This window comes from Spea bombifrons, chromosome 1, assembly GCF_027358695.1.
Source record: "Spea bombifrons isolate aSpeBom1 chromosome 1, aSpeBom1.2.pri, whole genome shotgun sequence".
Lineage (NCBI taxonomy): Eukaryota > Metazoa > Chordata > Amphibia > Anura > Pelobatidae > Spea > Spea bombifrons.
The window spans coordinates 26,349,797-26,369,522 of NC_071087.1; the positions used below are offsets into that span (position 1 = coordinate 26,349,797).

The following is a 19,726-nucleotide window of genomic DNA, read 5'->3' on the forward strand; positions in this document are numbered from 1 at the left end:
ATATAGAATAGAATAGGTGCTAAGGAATTTTAGGGATCACTATATCAATGAGTTATTAGTTTTTTTTATTTATGTTTTAAGCGGGTTCTCACGCTATTAGCCTATATAGTAAAGTAGCCAGAAATACTTCCTATTTTCCTTTGGAGTAAAACAGAGACTTGTTTGTTTAGGATCCATCCATAAACCGCTACTATTGTTTTAATTGTGGTGCTATGTCTACTGAACTGATATCTGAACAACTTTTATTTGTTCACAGATTCAGCGATTTCTGCCTTTTCACATCCTGCTGCAAAGACGCAGACCTACCGGCCTTTGTCTAAAAGTGTCTCTGACAACGGCACTGATATATTTCGAGCTTCATCGCCTCTTCCTCCTCCCATACCTGTGCCTCCTCCATCCGTGCCTCTCAGACCTCGAGAGCAGTCCTCTCCAGAAAAGTAAGCGACTTGGAACGTTCTCATTAGTGGGACATCTAAGGAGTCACAGTGGAAGCTCAATGTACAATGTGTCTTGTGTCTTCTATGAGCAATGTGGTGAAACGTAAGAAGTTTTCTTCACAGCGCACATGGGATCTTCCTAATCAGTGACCCTAAATAGTTCTGATAAATTGAGCCTACGTACACAACTAGCTTTTAGGCGAACTGTGATCAAATCCTTGATCAGGGAGATTAAATTGTTTAAAAATTCTAATGTCCAATACAGCCTCTTTGAGCTTCTTTTATATATATATTTATCTCCTGTTGATTTATTCTTCAGATCCCTTTTGTTAAATGTACACTAACGGTACAGGGACCTGCAAGAATATGATAAGCATGAGTAGGACCAGCCATGGGATGTTCCCCAGAGATCTCCTCTTCCTGCCTCTTATGGAGTCCAAAGTACGCCCGCTCCAAAATACTTTACTTCAGCATGGATTGGGGCAGATGTAGGCAGAAAGTAGACAGAGCCAAATACCACATTCCCCACCCAGAAGCCCCATAGACTAGGTAATAACCTCCAGGCCAAATCTAGAGAGTTCCTGGGTTATATATATGTAGATATAGATTATACTCTAGACACCTACATTCAGATATGCAATGGCCGTGACTGTTCTTTGCTAATATGCTGTATTGAACAAATACCAGGCACTGTAGTTTAATTGGCATTATTCTCTGTAAAACATATGGAGCCTACATGCCTCACACCTACTGCTGGAAACCAAGCGTGAAGCTGGTGGAGTGGGCGTTAAATACATTCTGCTGCTAGAAACTAAAGGTTGAAGATTGACCTTGTTTTCCCATCCTCTGGTGGAAGTGTGATATATGTTGCTTGAGAATACTATAATTTCACACTAGCCTGATTAATAGGCTGTAATACAAGCACTGAAAGGATTAAACATAACAAGACATACGGTAATTCTTTAACTTCTATCATCTGCTGGTGGCAGTGTAACACTCTGTGCAGTGCAGAGCAATAATTAAGAAGTAACTATGCCTCGCAGGCTGCTTGGTACTGAAGTCAAGTGGTGGAGGCTTCTTCTTCATACAGGGGATGGGCAAGTTAACTCTTAATTATCGTCAGTTATATGTTCAGTTCTCTGTTTTGCTGGGGTATGAGATGAAAGCATCATGTGTGGCAGGTTACATCCCACAGAATCTCAATCATTTATTCTAACAGGGACTGCTAATGATACCATTATCAGTCCCTTCTGCTGTCCCTTGCCTTGCTGGCACTCACCACCTACCTCCCACCTTCGGAGAATGCAGCAGCCAGTTGTCATGTTACCAAGTGACAATGCGATGAGATAAGAGAGAGATACCAGATGGCAGATAATCACAGAGTATTCAGCACCAAATGATGACCAAATCACTATATATTAGACTACTTAGCTGAAAACAATCTTTTCTTTTTCTAAGGCATGTAATGATCTGTAAGTCCCGGTATGGATGTTACACAAAAACACATTTCTTAATTCAAAATTAGGAGAAAAAATGTGTAAATTAATACCTCCTTGTCTATCTTAATCTGCTTGCAAAGTATGTTGGGGTTTATTATTATTTTATTACAAATTGACTTTTATAGCATCATCTTGTGGTTGGGTGGCTTTATGTAATGGGCATTGCTTTATCTCAAACCATCTTTCCCCTGTTAGCTGCATCATTACAGATAATTACCCCATTGGAGATATTCCTACTCTATAATTCTAATAAATATCCACACACATTACTTACAGATATATCGTTTTGTTTACTTTATTACCTTATTATTTATTTACCTCATTATATTAACAATCCACAATGTCTCTTACGTTTGACAGAGTTGCTAGCAAACTATTATTATGTATTGATTTATATAGCATCATTATATTCTAGTGTGCTGTACAATGAGAAGTTAAACATCTCATAACAATTTGAGCTTACAGTAAGGAAGGTGCTGCTCGATTAAGCTTAAAATCAATGACATTAGAAGATCTTGTGTATTTTTGGAGTGAGAGTTGTAACACTCTTGTGTACTTTTTTGTGTTGTAGAAATGAATGGGAACCACCGGACAGGAAAGTGGACACCCGCAAGTTTCGCTCAGAACCAAGAAGTATCTTTGAGTATGAGCCAGGAAAGTCATCCATTCTTGAGCACGAAAGACCGGTAAGAACCGAGTCATAAACTTAAAGCTGAAGGTCAGACATAGTATGGCTCAGGGGTACGTTACGTCTACACCAAAGTACAGGGACCTGTGTCCATACACATTGCAGTAGGTCTAATCCCTGTTAGAAATGCTTGCAAGCGATCGGTGTAATTTCTGGAATTAGTTTAGTGGAAACTTAATGAAAAATCTCCATAATACATGTCAGTAAGGGCAGTAATACAATTTATTTTTTCTGTCTGTGGCAGATAACAATCATTATCATAAAATACAAGTTATGATAAACTCATTCAATGGTAAAGCATCTCAAAGACCACTTTTATTATTTGTGCCATTTAAATACTCCATGCTCAAAATATATTTTGCTGCAGGAAAAATAACATCTGATACTTGTGGTAGTAACACTGTAGGATTATGATGCATAAGAGCCATTCTGGATATTGATACATCAGAGATTGATTTGTGGGTATGATGTCATAGCTGCACTAAGGCTTGAAGAATTTTGTTTCACTAAGGAATATTTATCACAGACGGTGCATAGAAGTAAACTACATTTTCATAGATACCAAGGCTGCACAGCTCAAGTAAGGGCCGAAAACAGGTCAGAAAATATGTCCTTGTCTGAAAACAAGTAGTTCGTGCTAAAGGTGGATATCCAGAAACTGTGGCCTCCTTGTGGTTCTCCAGAGTATTGCAGCCCTTCTGTATACCAACAAATCTGGCTTCTACTGTCTCAAAAAAAATGAAAATAGTAAAATCAGTAATTTCATACATAGTCAGTTTATAGTTGAGTATTGATAATGTATCTGTTGTTTGTCATATAGTTACTGAAATATATATGCTTCTGTGTCGAACTTAAGTGGAAAGTCATGATTTGGGCTGGCTCCTGTCTCCTTTTCCATGAGACTTCGTAATTTTGTCTTAAAGTCCACTGTGTGACCGTATTTAAATTAAATGCACATTTGACAGGAATGAGCAGGAATAAATGCTATCCATTTCCACGTCTTTTATTATGCACTGATATGACTTGATGTTAGTGTCCACTGTGGCTCACAGTAGAACATGCATTTTGGCATGTGTTTCATAACATAGGTATTTTGGGATTATGGAGTATTGCCAGGTATTACTGTATTGGCTCAGATATAGGCCGCCCCCGTATATAGGCCGCACCCTAAAAGTTTGGTGCTTTTTTAAAGAAAAAGTTTTTTTCTTTAAAAAATCACCAAAAAACATGCTGCCACTCTGTCCTCCCCCCCCCCCCGAGATATGCTGCCACTGTCCTCCCTCCCTGAGATATGCTACCACTGTCCTCCTCCCCCCCCGAGATATGCTACCACTGTCCTCCTCCCCCCCGAGATATGCTACCACTGTCCTACCCCCCACCCCGAGATATGCTGCCACTCTGTCCTCTCCCCCCCCGAGATATGCTGCCACTCTGTCCTCTCCCCCCCCGAGATATGCTGCCACTCTGTCCCCCCCCCCGAGGTATGCTGCCACTCTGTCCTCCCCCCCCCGAGATATGCTGCCACTCTGTCCTCCCCCTCGACATGCTGCCACTCTGTCCTCCCCCCCCCCGACTTACCAGAGTAGACTCCCGGGTGTCTTACGGGGCCAGAGGGGGACATCTATGCACATCGTATATACAACTCCCGGTGCCGGCACTCAGCGGAAGTGCCGGCACCGGAAGTTGTATACGCGTATTGCGTAGATGTCTTCCGCCGGCCCTGCAAGACACCCGGGAATCTGCTCTGGTAAGTCGGGGGGGTTAAAATGCATCGTGCGGATGTTCACCGGCAACGGCGCATCGCCGGTGCCGGTGAACGTCCGTGCGATGTGCTTAGACAACCTCCCGTGCCGGTACTCCCCCCGTGGAAAGTGCCGGCAGGGGAGGCTGTCTGAGCGTATCAGAGAGTAGGACTGCATGTCCCGGGCGTCGGGCGCTAGACCCCGAATATAGGCCGCACCCCCACTTTAAAGACTTAAAGTAGGGGAAAAAAGTGCGGCCTATATTGGGGCCAATACGGTAATTCCTCACGTAAATGAGGAGACCAGATGGGCTGAATTGTTCTTATATGCCTTCAAATTCTATGTTGTATGTTAAAATGGCCACTTTTAGTCTGTGTTCCTTTTTCACACTGGCAAAGACAAGATAGCTGCCTGATAGCATCAGAAACACTATTATCACCAAACATAAGGATTCTAACGGGTACAAGACCATGGTGTCCCTGTTCTAACAGTTATTAATGGTTATTAAAACGTTTGCTGCTAAAGGAACTGTCAAGAACCTCCCTGGACGTGGTGGCAAGAGGAAAATTGATTGGAGAAGTCATCCATGGTTAGTGCTAACTGTGGGAGAAATATAACTTAAACATCCACACAGCTTAAGGCTAAGCTGGAGTGATGGTTTCGACCGTATCATACGCCGCACAATAAACCAAGAATGGCTTTATGGGTGAGAATCATGGGTCCTCCAGCAGAAGCACGCATCCAAGAGCACAAAAGAATGGTGGGGAAGGAAAAACATACTCTTATACTGGCCATAAATGAGCTCTGGTCACAATCCAATTGAAAACTTCTGGAAAGAGTTAAAATCTGCAATTGGGAAAAATAATTCAGCATGTGGTTGTATGGTGCAGTAATTGAAACAAAATGTAACAATGTAATAAATAAATGACACTGAAACCAATTTTGTGGATAAACAAAGGCCGTGGTCTTTTATTTAGCTTATAACCAATTTATTACAAAATAACCAAACCAGAAACTTTTACATCAACCACTTACAACTGAATATCAAATGAACCGAAAAACTCTTGGCCCAAACCACAGAGTTATAAACAATCAAAAACAAAGCCAACTGCCCCAAAAGCCGGTCGGCCTTACACCTTACAAATACCCCCAACCTTGTTCACCCTCTAAAAGAGAGCAACTCAACCCCAATAAAAGCCACGACATAATTATTCTCTTTATTTATATATTTTTTTTTTATTTTTTTTTTTTTTTTAATATCACAAAAAACATAGCTCCTTAGGGAGGGCGGGAGGGAGACAATTCAGCAGCTCTTCCATGCTGCTCCCCGTGGCTCTTGCTGAAAACCGCCGCTCACCAGACTCGGAGGTCAGTGCAGTCGGTTAACGCAGCCAGGGTAAGTGCCACAGGTACCTCAGAACCTCTTCTTATATAGGTGTAAATCCCGCCCAAAACTAGCGCGAGCTAACACCTAGCGCAGCCAATTAGAAAAAAGCGCGGGCAAACTAAGCGGCGCGAGCTGCTCGCGAGCGCAAATTACCTCAAAAAAGGGGCGTTAAACTAAGCAGCGCGAGGCATTCCAGAGCATTCTCCAGCTGTCCTTTTCTTGACCTTTGAAATTAACCCCTACACTGCCACTAATCTCCCCAACAACCACATGCAACCCTGTGCTATTTGCACAGGGTTTTTTCATGTGGTTGTATGGTGCAGTAATTGAAACAAAATGTAACAATGTAATAAATAAATGACACTGAAACCAATTTTGTGGATAAACAAAGGCCGTGGTCTTTTATTTAGCTTATAACCAATTTATTACAAAATAACCAAACCAGAAACTTTTACATCAACCACTTACAACTGAATATCAAATGAACCGAAAAACTCTTGGCCCAAACCACAGAGTTATAAACAATCAAAAACAAAGCCAACTGCCCCAAAAGCCGGTCGGCCTTACACCTTACAAATACCCCCACCTGCCACAAATGGATATTTAAAAACCATTTGTGGCCCCTTCCACAAAAACCACGGCCTTCTCCACCATATTTTGTAACTCAGCATTAAAAATATCACAACCGATTGCAGATAAATGTATGCCATCACTTCTATAGAGGCCAACGCAGCAATCACCTTTTGGGTAAGATAAATGGTGAATTAGCCGAAAAGAACCCTTTTCTTTTTTAGGTACCAAGCCCAAAGGCGACAACCGAAACTTCTGAAAAGGAGGACACTTAAAAGGACCTTCAATCCTTCCCAAAGCTAACTCTTTTACAAGCTTTTCACGTACCACTGAAACATTTTCACCAACTGATTTTAGATTATCCGCCCAAATGAAACCTTCAACATCATAAACCGGAATCCTAAAACCATCTTTAAAACCATAAAACAATAATTCAGCCGTCTGCCTGTTTGGGAAGCTGCTTAAACAGCGAAGTAGTCTTGGCACTATCACTGGTGTCATTGCTTTTTTGAAAAGATTCCCTCCCGCTGGAATTCCCACTATTTCTGCGAAAACATCTTGCACCTGAGTGATTACCTCCACAAAACGAGCACTCATGCTTAAACTTACAAGCATTCAAAAATTTGCATTGAGCTTCATTGAAAGCCCAACAGACCCCCTTCTGGCGCATTTGGTTAGAGTTAGTAGACTGAAACCTATTAGTATAATTATAACGTTGGGGTAACATTATACTCACCCACGTACCCACATCCTTCATACCAAATTTTAAATGTTTATGCACTGCCAATTTTTGACGAAATATCTCATCATAATTAAACCAGGACATGCCCCCGAAGTTCTTATAAGCCTCGAGGACAGATTCAAGATGCTGGAACAACCCCGAGCTACTATCCTTATGCTTCTCACAGTACACACTTGAATATATGCAGAAAGCCTGCAACCAGTTATTAAAAGACCTAGGTACAGGTCTTCTTCTATCCTCTTCCTTATCCTGCTTCGCTAAAAAGTCTTTAGACGCTGGAAGCAATGATAAAATGTCAATATATTCATTGTTCCAAATTTTTTCTTTTAACACCCTGGACAGATGAAAACCCAAGGGTGACATTTCGCATGATAAAGCCTCCTTCATATTAGCTTCATGCACCAAATTTCTCTTACTGACTACATCTGACCCTTCCCAAGCCTGAGCCGGACTAGGGCCTTGCCATTCTTTTAATAAATTAAATAAAGATCCTACCATCGCGCTCAACTGATTTAAATCCCCTTTTGGGAACTCACCCACAGCTGTCCCTGTCTCAGTCCGTCCTGAAGAGGGCCCGGGCTGCTCACCGACCTCTTGAGAAACAGGAGCCGATGCAGCCAGAGACTGACGCCTACATCCAGAGTCATGACGACCCTGACGCTCCTCTTCATCCTCCTGTTGATGCCGCTTACGTTTTTTGCAGGGCTGCTTGCCTCTAAGCGCCCTGGAAGCTTGAGACCGCTGCACCGTAGAAGTTCTGTTGGACCTTCTTCCGCATTCGGCGCCTTCAAATGACGTAGACGCGCCAGCTACATGCTCCCGCGATGATACACCATCTCGCGAGAACGAGACAGCATTCAAGGAACCGGCGACATCTTCCCCGATCGTTGACTCCTCCTCCGCGGCGTCTCCAGCTCCAACAGGCTCGATGGCAGCATCAAATTCGTCCGCAACCGGAGCAGATGAAAGACAAGTCTTCAGCCAATCTTCAAATCCTCTTCTCCCGGCTCGCTCTCGCAGACAATTCAGCAGCTCTTCCATGCTGCTCCCCGTGGCTCTTGCTGAAAACCGCCGCTCACCAGACTCGGAGGTCAGTGCAGTCGGTTAACGCAGCCAGGGTAAGTGCCACAGGTACCTCAGAACATCTTCTTATATAGGTGTAAATCCCGCCCAAAACTAGCGCGAGCTAACACCTAGCGCAGCCAATTAGAAAAAAGCGCGGGCAAACTAAGCGGCGCGAGCTGCTCGCGAGCGCAAATTACCTCAAAAAAGGGGCGTTAAACTAAGCAGCGCGAGGCATTCCAGAGCATTCTCCAGCTGTCCTTTTCTTGACCTTTGAAATTAACCCCTACACTGCCACTAATCTCCCCAACAACCACATGCAACCCTGTGCTATTTGCACAGGGTTTTTTCAAAACTGCCAGAAGACAGATCTAAGAAGATTATAGATGGCTACAAGAAATGTTTGGAGGCTGTCATTGTTGCCAAGGTTTATGCAACCAAATATTAGAGAAGATGCCTTTAATTTTACATTTCTTCTGTGAAATCACTGAACGTAGGAACATTTCCAATCATTTCTGAAAATATAATACGTGATGTAAAGGGTGTCAATAATGTTTACCATAAATGTATGAAATAATAATAATAATGCCCGCTGCCACTGAGTATAACAAAACTACGATAAGAAATCAGCTGCTCATTCCAGCTCCAAAATGCCAAAGGCTGCTTATCCGTGCTGCAGGAGATGCTTCCTAAATAGTTGTTTCTCTGTTACCATCAGAAGAAGACCTCTTACATTCCAACAGATGACTTTATCTGATGTGGGAAATTCCCTGGTTAGAGGTACACGGCTGGCTGTCTTAGCGGGTGTGCCATGTTTTTATAAATCATGAATAACCTGGGAATTTCGCCAAGCAATGTGCACTGTAGTCGTTGCGTAAACAGTAGATCTCTGAATCTGACCTTGTTCAGAAACCAAACGTGAGTTCACTTAGACCACATAAAATCATGTAACACATGGTAAAAGTTTCCCAAGAGTTTCAGTATATTTTTATGGAGGCGTGTGGCATGGGAGTAGAGGCTTGCCGTGCAAACCAAAATAAAGACGGTTTCAGTACTTCTGACCCTTTAACTTGTTCCCATAAAGTCGTTTCTCAAACATCTTACTGACCCAACATATTCAGATGAATACACATATTTTTTGTTTGCTTATTGAAAATAAAGTAGTACATTTTTCGCAGCCGTCATAAAGATAGCAGCGTGTGCGTTAAAGATATGTCCTGTGTGCCAGTGTTGTTTTTTAGTAATAGGGATATTTGCCACCAGGCCTGGACTGGCCATCCAGCAGTGCCCATTGGCCTTTCCCACCCACCTTTGTTGCCACTTGTGTAGCCAGTCCTTCGGTGTGTGGCTGCTAGCTAGTTGCGCATGCAGCTGTGTGTATCCACCAGTCACACACGTTCCCTTTACATACCAGGGATCTCTCCTGGGTTTGTCTTTGAGCCGTTTATCTTTTTCTGGGCAGGGGTATCGGTGTATGCTCTGCTCATTTCCATGCCTACTCAATACTGCCTGGCCTCAGAGAGCTTTGGAAATGCTTCCTAGGTATGACTGTTTATTAAAAACTGACCTTAAAATGCCAGGACTGGTTTTCAGCCCCATTCTGTTCCTCTTTACCCCAAATCTGCCAACAGCAGCATGACTCTTCCATGACATCGCTAGATAAAAGGGTCTCATCTATCATGATGGATCATCTACCTGTTCTCAGAATCTATGTAATTTCCTTGTACTAGTTGTTATAGGATGAGTTAGTGATGAAGATATGGTAATAGGCAAGCTGTCTCTTTTTTAAAATTCTTATTTTTTTGTCTTTAAAATTTAGAGCACTTATTACAGTGCCACTGAAAGTGACCAGGTAGCCACTTGGATTATGGGTATTTTTGCCTTTTGCACGTATTGGTCTTGGGTGTTTATTTATGAAATGTGGTGTGCAAACATTGAGAGTATTTAAAAGGCTGTGAATTCACTTGCATGTCTGTAACAAGTTTTTTTTTTTTACATAGCTATGGACTTTCTGGCTTTAGGGATATCGTTATCTGTACTGTCTCCACTTATAATTTTAGGAGCAAGTAGCATGGGTTCTTCAAAGGGTGACCTTCAACTAATCAGTGTTTAAATAGTGCTGTTTATTTACATATACAGTTCTATCCTAATATTTAGGTCAGCCCTTTCATTTATCAAATTACTTCCTCGTGTATGACCTTCCCCTACCTGTTACTTTAGGTTGGTGAAGACCAAGACTGCCCTAAGGATTTGTGAGGACCCTTTTGATCTAGTAGTCCTCGTTTCAACTAATGTTTAATATACCTGAACGTAACATAGGTTTTTGGCCTCATGCCTCTTTTAAATTATACAAGAGCCCTCACTCCTCACTATATCCTCGTATACAGCTGCCCCTAAGCAAGGCTTATACTCTCCTTTACGATTGTGGTCTATACCTAGAGGGACAACGATTAGTAGAAAGCTGTAAGCAGTAGTCCTCAGGCTGAGGATTTATTGATCTTAAGGAAATCTGGTGGGTGGGGAGGCAGCCCCCCAACCCCCACCCCCAGAATAAGGGAGCCTCTGTTATAGAGTGCCTCAAATAAATGAAGAACCAAGGAAAAGTACACCCAGAAAGTTCTTACTGCACATAACAGCGCATGAGCAGTGTACAGCTTCACTTAGCTGCTTTTTTCTTGTGCTGCTAGAAGATTTGCTGCCGCCGCGAATGTATATATAACGCCTCTCTTTAAAGCTTATGAACTTCTCTGTGATACACAAGTCTTGTTTTGTTGTTTTATATTTTGCATACTGTACCATCTGTCATAATATCTTTACCCTAATAATGGGTTTGGGGTGTATACCAGTTTTTTTATAACCTTACTTGGTTGCGCCCCAAAGGTTCTCATGTGGTATATCTTTCTTTTTCTCACTGCACCCATCTCCGTTTAAGAGTTTATTTATTTATTTTATTTGTTTAGCATAAAACCTGGTGGTAAACTGAGCTGTTATAAGGCAGGAATGTGCAAATCGGCCCGGCACGTAAATTCATGAAATATTTAAAGAATCCCCAGGTACCCTCAGAATATACTCTGAGATGGATGCCATATTTCAGTTTTTGTACCCACTATTTGAGTAAAAATATGGTGCATTCACTACCGCTTATATTGTGAACAGTATCGTATATTTTATTCAGAGTCGTGAGGCAATCTATATTCTTTCTTCCTTTTATAAGCCGATCTTTTTTCAGATGATATTATATGCATTTTTCTTCTGCTTTTATCAGATTCATCTCTTTTTATTGCTTCGGGTTTTCATATGTCCCATTGTATACCCCTTTCCACCCTTCCCTCCTTTGTTGAACTTGTTTGCTGCTTCTGTGACTTTATTTTTCCTCCTTTTTTTTGTTTGTTTTGTGCATGATTGCTTTTATTTTCAAAACAATGGCATCTCCAATTTTTTTTCTTAGTCTCCCTTTTCATTTCATCCCCATTCCCCTTCCCTGCTCCAGAACGGTCGCATAAATCCAGATGAGATAGATTTAGAAAATGAACCATGGTATAAATTCTTTTCTGAGCTGGAATTTGGACATCCGGTAAGTGAGGATAGGTGCTAATGCTTACATTTGAGTGTCAGGAAAGTCTAATTCTAGAATGCATGTGAGATCTTCCACTATACTGTACTAACATAGACCAAGGACGTATCTTCACATATATAAAGCTATAACAATATGAACATTTGGATGTGCATGTTTCATTAGTTACAGCTAATAGTATCCTCTACTTGATTCAGGAAAGAAAGTACGGATTGGCCTGCTTTCAGCCAGCCAAGTTAGAATGCACCTCCCGATACTCCCTGGGGCCCCTGTAGACCAAGCAAAGACCATAGAAACATTATATCAACTTTACTAGCTTCATTAGTGGAACCATTAATAGTATTTCGGATAGGAAGTGACCAGTGGAGACATTGTTGAAGCTGTAGTGGTTTGGGAAAGGCTCAGCTGCTAAGTAAGAAGGGTATTTACCAAGTACCCAAACACATTGTTGCACCCAACTGCCCTGGAGTTTGATGAACCTAACTTGGTACTATTTAAAACATGTATAAGAGACAATTTGTATATTCAATAGTCTCCACTGTAGGAAGTATCAGTTTTTTGTCTGCACCAACTAATGTCCACCCTGCTGGCTGGAAAAATGGTCTTGGTCTTATAAGAATAGTAAAAAAATGATATGATCCAGTCGGCAAGGACCTTTTTTTGGTTGCTACTATAAGACCACTTATCCATTTTGGATCAGAATTACTTTTCATATGTAACTACCGCAGAATGTAATTAACCCAAGACTGCTGTGGCACTAACATTTCGCGTTTGTTATTCTAGAAAATACTCACAGGCACCTTTTTGTAGTGTTATTCACTAACGTAACTAACACTGACTTTTATGTAGTGTGTTAGCTTTCACCCCATCTGTTCCAGAGGTGTGCGTACTGTATTGCGACGTTCTGCGATGCATTACTGCACCCTCGGGTAGCCGGGGTCTTCTGCAGGTAGGTGATACCGTCTTCATTCCCTTCACCGATAGTCCCCATTCTGTCTGCTCACTTTCTGCTATGATTTTGCTCCATCTCATCTCCTTACTTCTACATTTTTGTTCTATGTCTGCCACCAGCCTCCTAAAAAACTATTGGATTATGTTCAAGAAAGCACCCCCCATGTGTCTACTGAGGTAATTGAAATCTTATTCCTTGTTAGCATGGTTTGAATGCAAAGAAAATATAATGGTGGCAATAAATGCTTCCTTCACTGCATGGGAACAAAACGGGAACATGTTCATTGATATTCCGGGATTTGCTTGTATTGCGCACTTCCTTAATATATACTTTTAAGATGTGGTTCTTGTGTTTAGATCCAATATCTTTTCAGGTTTTTACTGTTAAAATGTTGTAATATCTATTCCATTTCTCATAACCTGAAGTGTATGCTCATCCTAGAGGCTCAGATCACCAATGCCATCCAGGAGTCCGGACCCTGGAAGAGTTGGCAAACATTAGAACCTATCTCACAATGATTTTATGATTGCACGCAGTCAATGATATATTACGCTTGGATAGACCGTGTGTGCACAGTCCTCTAACACTGTTAATGTGCAAAAGCTTTGCTGTTTGTCAGGTGTGGATAATAAGGTATAAGTTACAGCCTTAAGTCACTTGGGAGAGGTTATGGCAGAAATAAATGTTACCGCTGTTTATAGTGACATAAAGCTGCATCATCCACACCTGACAGTCCAGCACGTTATTGCACAGAAGTCAAGCTTCAGACAGGCTGAAAAGATAAAGTTGATGTCACAGGGCAAGTGGACAAAAAGTAACCGCAGACCAGGTCAGAAAGGTAAAGCCGAATGTCCAGTAATGTATCGTCTGCCTTTTACTGCACGTTACAGTTCTAGAGCGCTCCCCGGTGAATTATCATCTGTCTGCTGTTGAGGAAGAAGGTTTTTTTCTAAAGTCTTGTGGTTTCCTCCATTTATAAAACAAGTCCTTGTTTGGTCTGTAGCTGTAACACGTGGTGTGCCAAGAACTGGCTGCTACATCGTGCCAAATTGTGGTTCACAGCCTGATGACATAAATCTGGACACCAACCATCCCATAGGACTTTACGGAGTGATCAATCCTTCAGTTTGAAGTGTGATTAAATTAAGAGTGTCAGTGTCAGTAAACAGGTGTGTTTAAACCACATGTTATACATCTCTATTTTATATTCATTACTCCCCTGTCAAACACACACCGCTCTTTTTTAATAGAATTATAAATGAGATCATTGCCGTGGAAAGAAATATTTCCTTATTTATTTTAATTGACTTAGAATAACATAATTGACATTTTAAAAGTAAGGATATCTGCCAATAGAAATAGCGCTCAAATTAAATTAGTTGGTGTTTGAGGAGAACAGTAAAACATTAACATATTAATCTCAGAATAAACATTCATTTCGTTTTGGTTTCTCTACAAACTTTCTAACCTGAAGTTTCACTTTATAATCGGCCTTTAAACGCTTTAAATGTAGGGGATTTTATCCAGCGTGCAGAGAACTTCACAAATAACCCCCCGCTAGGAGCTGCACCGCTCCCACGCTTACAAATATATTTAGAGGGATAAGTAAAATGAAACCCTGGGTTAAAGGATCATGCTACGTTCAGAATTAAATTGGCCTTAATTGAAGGAAGGTATCTAAGCTTCATCCCATGTATAGTTTCTAGAACAGGAGAACATCAACTCAAAGGAGAAGGTCCTCAAAAGGCATACAAAAGCTCAACACAAGAAGCATTAAAAGTATATTAAAGGGATTAAGGGATGCTGAAGATTCATATATTTAGCAATAAACCCAGTAATTTTAGCATAGAACTTGCATGGCGTTAGACTAATAAGTGGAAGGTTAACCCTGACACTTTAACTGCCCTACGCCAGTATATAATTATTCCTGCTTTATACCCGCATAGAGCCTGCTGCTTCCAGTGTAATTAACGAAATGCCCTTACCCCAAAACCAAAGTGGGGTAACTAAGACTATCCCAGAGTTAGTATGCAGCGTATCTCCCTGGGAAATGCAAGCACATTTCTGCATGCGCAACTCCATACATAAAATGTTAAAAGGCGATGCGTACGTACAGTTATTATATCTGTATAATGTGTGTAAAATGGCGGGGCTCCTCAACCATCATAATAAAAACATATTAGGGAGGCTGTTCATTTCCATCTAGAACTCTGTCTACTATAATCGCAGGGCATTTGGAAGTCCAGAATATACTGCTGTATTGTATTACTTCCTTGTAGCATCTTAATGTAATCGATCATTTAATCAAAACATTTTAATATCTCCCTTGAAACTGGCCCATTGAGCAGTGGCCCACAGGGGCCAAGACCAGAATTAGGGTTAGGCTTGGTTTCCATTGGGTTTTTTTTTGCTAAAAACGCCAATAGCGCCACCTGGCGTTTTTTTGTGAAAAACGGCTGCAGCCAGATGTTAGCTGTAATTCAATAGGAAATCGCAAAATGCCATTTCCACTTGGCGTTTTTCTGTTTGGCGTTTTTTCAGTCCTCTTTTGGCGTTTTTCTGCTTTTTTGGGCTCTGTAGCAGTTTTTCGCAGCATGTTGACACTCTGGCGTTTTTTGCAAGAAATCTTGGCGTTTTTCTCCAATAGAAGTCTATGGGAGAGAAAAAACGCCATGAAAAAGCCATGTGGGTTTATTGCCTTGGCGTTTTTTATGGCGTTTTTTCCACAGTTACAATGCAGAGGATGGACCCAGTATCTGTGTGTCCTACGAGAAATAGGCTGAAAACAAACAGTTTCACACAAAACAAAGTCCTGGACTGGTTCATATTGAATTTTACACCATTTGGAACAAACATGCCATTACAAACAAACATACGCGACTGGATCCTGCGTGCCAAAAGCAACAGCAAACAATTTGCACCATCATTTGGGGCCAATATTCCCAGAGGAGCAGACATTCGGAATAAAGCATGCCTTACAAACCACAGAAAAGAGACAAAAGGGTCTACCAAGTAAATGACATCAGGAGAGGGCAGATACTTGCCATTTATCCTAATCCCTTTTAGCTGGGTGAAACTTCTAACTTGTAAAGGCTGGAAAAACTGCCTAAGGTCAAAAAAAGCAATTTCCACAGAAAGGCTAAAACGCCAGAAAAAACTGCAGAAAAAACGCCAAAACGCAGGTAAATGCAGCGGCAGTTTTCTTGGCAGTTTTCCTGGCGTTTTTCATCAAGAAAAAAACACCGGACAAAAACCCAAGGGGAAACCTAGCCTTAAGCTGGTGATTGTATAATGTTTTAAACCTACCTACAGTCTTCTGTTTAGCGGATAAGCCCCACGGCTGACGTAAACCCCAGTATAGTTGTTCTTGCCAGTTTATGTTTGATAACTGGTATTTATGAATGTAATATTATATACTGAATAGTTCAGTTGTATAGCACGTGCACTGTGGACTGCCATGGCTAATATATGCCATGTGCTTATGTCTAATATTCTACGATTTCTTAAAGTAAGGTAAGCATTCCATGTCCTGCTTTATCTATTGAATTACATTTAGCAGAAAGTCTTACTCTTCTGGCATAGAGATAGGAGACGTGGGAGACATGAGCCGTGGGTTGTGATTGTCACTACGTGCTTGGCAGAGATGCGTGGTTTGGAAGCCTTGTTGTCACTTTGTGGTTGGAATTATTTAGGAATGGTGTCACATATCAGTTTGCAAAGGTCATATCCACGTTTCACAGAGAAGTCAAATGGCTGCTATGAAAGCAACTTTTTACAAAAATACTAATTATTAATCACTCGTTAATCTTAAAATAAAGCAGAACTTACTGAATTGAAAGGTTTGTGAATTTTGACAACTAGGATCAACAACATGGAGCGTAGGTTCTGTAACTTTATTGCTAGACAACTCCCATAACCTTCAGCCAGCCAATCGTTTGCAATAAATATCCAAGTAATATTGTTTTTGGAATGTAAAGTAAGCCTTCTTAGGTCAGCTAAAATGTTCTGTCAATTGCACTGAACGAGTAAGTTGAATATCATAATTAAAAACTAATCGGATAGCATTTATTTACATTGAAGATGTCCGAATACCATTTGGATAGATAGACATTGTATAGTCGCATGGTTTGTGTGCATGCACTAAGATCATGCAGTGTCTGGAAGGGCTTTCATCTACATTGTGAAGGCGACATGAACATTGCTGTGATACTATTACCCCATCACAGGGTATTTCTATCTGGTGTGTGGGATGTAAGCTGAATAATGCCTGATTCATTCTAGTTCAGAGACTGAATGCGCATGTAATGTATCGTTTACCTGTGTGTGTTTTACAAGGTAATTATCTTGTTACTATGACTGCCTTGTAAATTATTACTCTTTAAAACCCAAGCCATGTAGCCTACGCTTTCTGATGTGTTATAATCAAAGGATAAGGCTACCTTATTCAATGTCATGTGAGCAGCTGACCACGGAAACCACTAAATGAGTTCTCCGCTGGCCGGTTTACTAGTAAGCCGGATAAAATGGATCTTTGGAACTGATAAAAATAAATAGTGGGCTGCTGATACCTTCCCTATACATGGTGAGTTTATAACGAATGTTGTGTTTGAATTAAAGCTGCCCTGTCAGAGAATCGCTCCACATAGATTCTCATTACATGCTGTCCGTGGTTTACAGCTGGTTGGTCTCTGTTACACACAGACATTATTTCTGTGATCTTGGGCAAAATTGTTTGAAAACCCACTTATTTTTCTTAAAGGGACACGTCAGCCTTCATCCGCGCTTTAAAACAAATGATTGGTGAAAGTGCTCGCCCCCCTCATATGTCCCTTTCCTAATGAGACCCACCATGCACATGTTTAGAAAGCGCTTTCATTGATTTTAATTGGGGGGATCTCCTGCCATTCATTGGCTTCTGCAAGCAGCCAATCAGTGGCACAAAAACAAGCCCACAAAGGAGTCATGCAATGCAGCTTCTACTAAATGTAAGGGCTTTTTTAACATCTTGTTTTAAAGTTCCTTACATGCATTCTATGCCGAAGAGGCCGCATTGGTGCCGTGGAATATCCCTTAAAGCATGGAGGATCAATAATCAGTTTCAAATATGAAAGAAGATGTTTTTCATGCATGGCCGGCAAAGTTTTTAAAGGGGATTTATCACCATAGTAACAGATTCTTGCTGATTGGACCATTCTCTCTGTTGCTGTGACATTAAAACTACTTTTGAAAGATTGCGCCAGAATTACCACCACAGATTTGGAATATCTGTGTGACAAAAAAAAAAAAAAAAAAAATAGAGCGTATAAATGTTTCTAAACCGGATTTTACGGATCTTGAGGGGATCTTTGAAGAAAGTTTATATGCCCCATTTTTGTTTGTTTTATTGTTTTTGTGCATTGGTAACATGAACCAAATATGTTGCAGCAAATGTCTTCACAATAATGTATTTGGTTGTGCACCTGGTAATATTTCTAGCTGTATCATCTTTAACTATTGTGCAGATCTAAAATTTTTGTTCTTGACACTACATTTCACCTTTCTAAAAGAATGATAATAATAATGATTAACTAATAAATCTTGATGAACACACATGTATAATAGTAATGCATGGTTAAATAATGTCTCTCCAATTTAACTATTTATTATACAGGGTTCATTAAGACCACTCGGTTCATAGGAAAACAGATATAGCCTTATCGTCCTTTTATTGGCTCAGCATAGGAAAAGAGGTTTGTTTTCCAGTTTGAAAGACTAAATAGCGTCTTATGTTGACCCAATAAAAGGTTTCACCTGATAAAAAAAAGACTTCAATTTATAGGCTGTTTAGTGAATAAGCACTTTATATAAAGAGACTGTTTACTATGTGAATGCAGAGAAAATCCAGATAAACGATGTATTAATTTAGTCTATGCAATCATTTTTATTTAAACGTGATAACTTTTATTGGGCGAGCATAGAAAATAAAGTTCCATTCACATAATCTTTCAGAACCTCGGTGGTCTGTTTCTCATGTGGATTCTATACACCTTTTTCTGTGGTGGTCCAATTAAACATCAACAAAAGCCTCAAGATTTGTTATGTAAATCAGTTCCTTATTGGCTATGAAGCCTATCATGTTTTAATTATATCTCTGGTAAAATATGTGTATGCAAATAGTGTTATGTATACATGTTACCATTATGACCCCATAGTGTGCGAAGTTTAAAATGTTTCCTGTTTCCTGTTTTGTTTTTTACAGACTTCCTTGTACCAGCCTTCAATTGAAAGGGGCAACGAAAGGCCTTCTAGGTATTAAGTTAAATCTCTTTTTGCAGATCGCATTATTGGTATTATTTTATTTATTCATTCATAGTCAATGCCGTCAGAGCACATTTATTGAATGCAATGTAAATGGAGAATTAAACGACATTTCTCATTTCTTTTGAGTTCGGCAAGCGACTTCAGGAAGAGAAGGAAGTCTGAGCCCAGTGTGGGCCACCAGAGAGCTCACAATGACCACAATGCAAACAGGACCAGCCTGAGCAAGGGAGGCGCGCTAAGCGCAAACGCCACTCTGAGAAAGCCTTTCGTTAGTTCTTCTCCGTCCTCTCCCTCACGCTCTAAAGGTAAGAAAAGAGCAGGAACAGACACGAGCCTACTGGTTTAGAGCGAGAGATGTGTGAACAGGACACCGCTACTGCATAAGTTTAATCTCACCCAATGCGAATATCGCCACCTGCTGGTCAATTGTGTATCTTCATCTACCCTTCAATAAGATGGTCAATCAGGCTTAACTTAGCATGTTTTCCATTATTGTTATTATTAATGTTTTATATAGCGCCATCATATTCCGCAGCGCTGGATTTTTTGTAGGGACGTTTGAAATTCCAGTGACTAGTAAGGACCTCAATATCATAACGGTGGTGTATGAGGGTTTAATTCTTGATTGCTCTTAGCCTCAGTGGCTCAGTTGGCCATAGTGAGTACAACATGAGACCACGTGAAACATGCCTGTCCAGGGTAGGCAGCTATTCTCGCCACATTCTAAATTGCATATATATGACCACTTGGTACATGTGCTGTAACAAAAGCTG

General features: G+C 40.8%; 1 protein-coding gene across 5 annotated transcripts in view; it reads left to right on the top strand.

Moving 5' to 3' along the window:
* Positions 1-19,726, top strand: part of SORBS2 (sorbin and SH3 domain containing 2) — a 117,585-nt gene that overhangs the window by 78,276 nt on the left and 19,583 nt on the right. For 4 of the 5 annotated variants that reach the window (XM_053459114.1, XM_053459090.1, XM_053459107.1 and 1 more), the window contains 6 exons: positions 257-437; positions 2,508-2,622; positions 11,618-11,701; positions 12,773-12,829; positions 18,892-18,941; positions 19,080-19,258. In XM_053459114.1, coding sequence (XP_053315089.1) covers positions 257-437; positions 2,508-2,622; positions 11,618-11,701; positions 12,773-12,829; positions 18,892-18,941; positions 19,080-19,258 — 666 coding nt within the window. Of the gene's footprint in view, positions 1-256; positions 438-2,507; positions 2,623-9,946; positions 9,980-11,617; positions 11,702-12,772; positions 12,830-18,891; positions 18,942-19,079; positions 19,259-19,726 lie in introns of all 5 variants that reach the window. The other variant, XM_053459099.1, reaches the window with a different exon arrangement.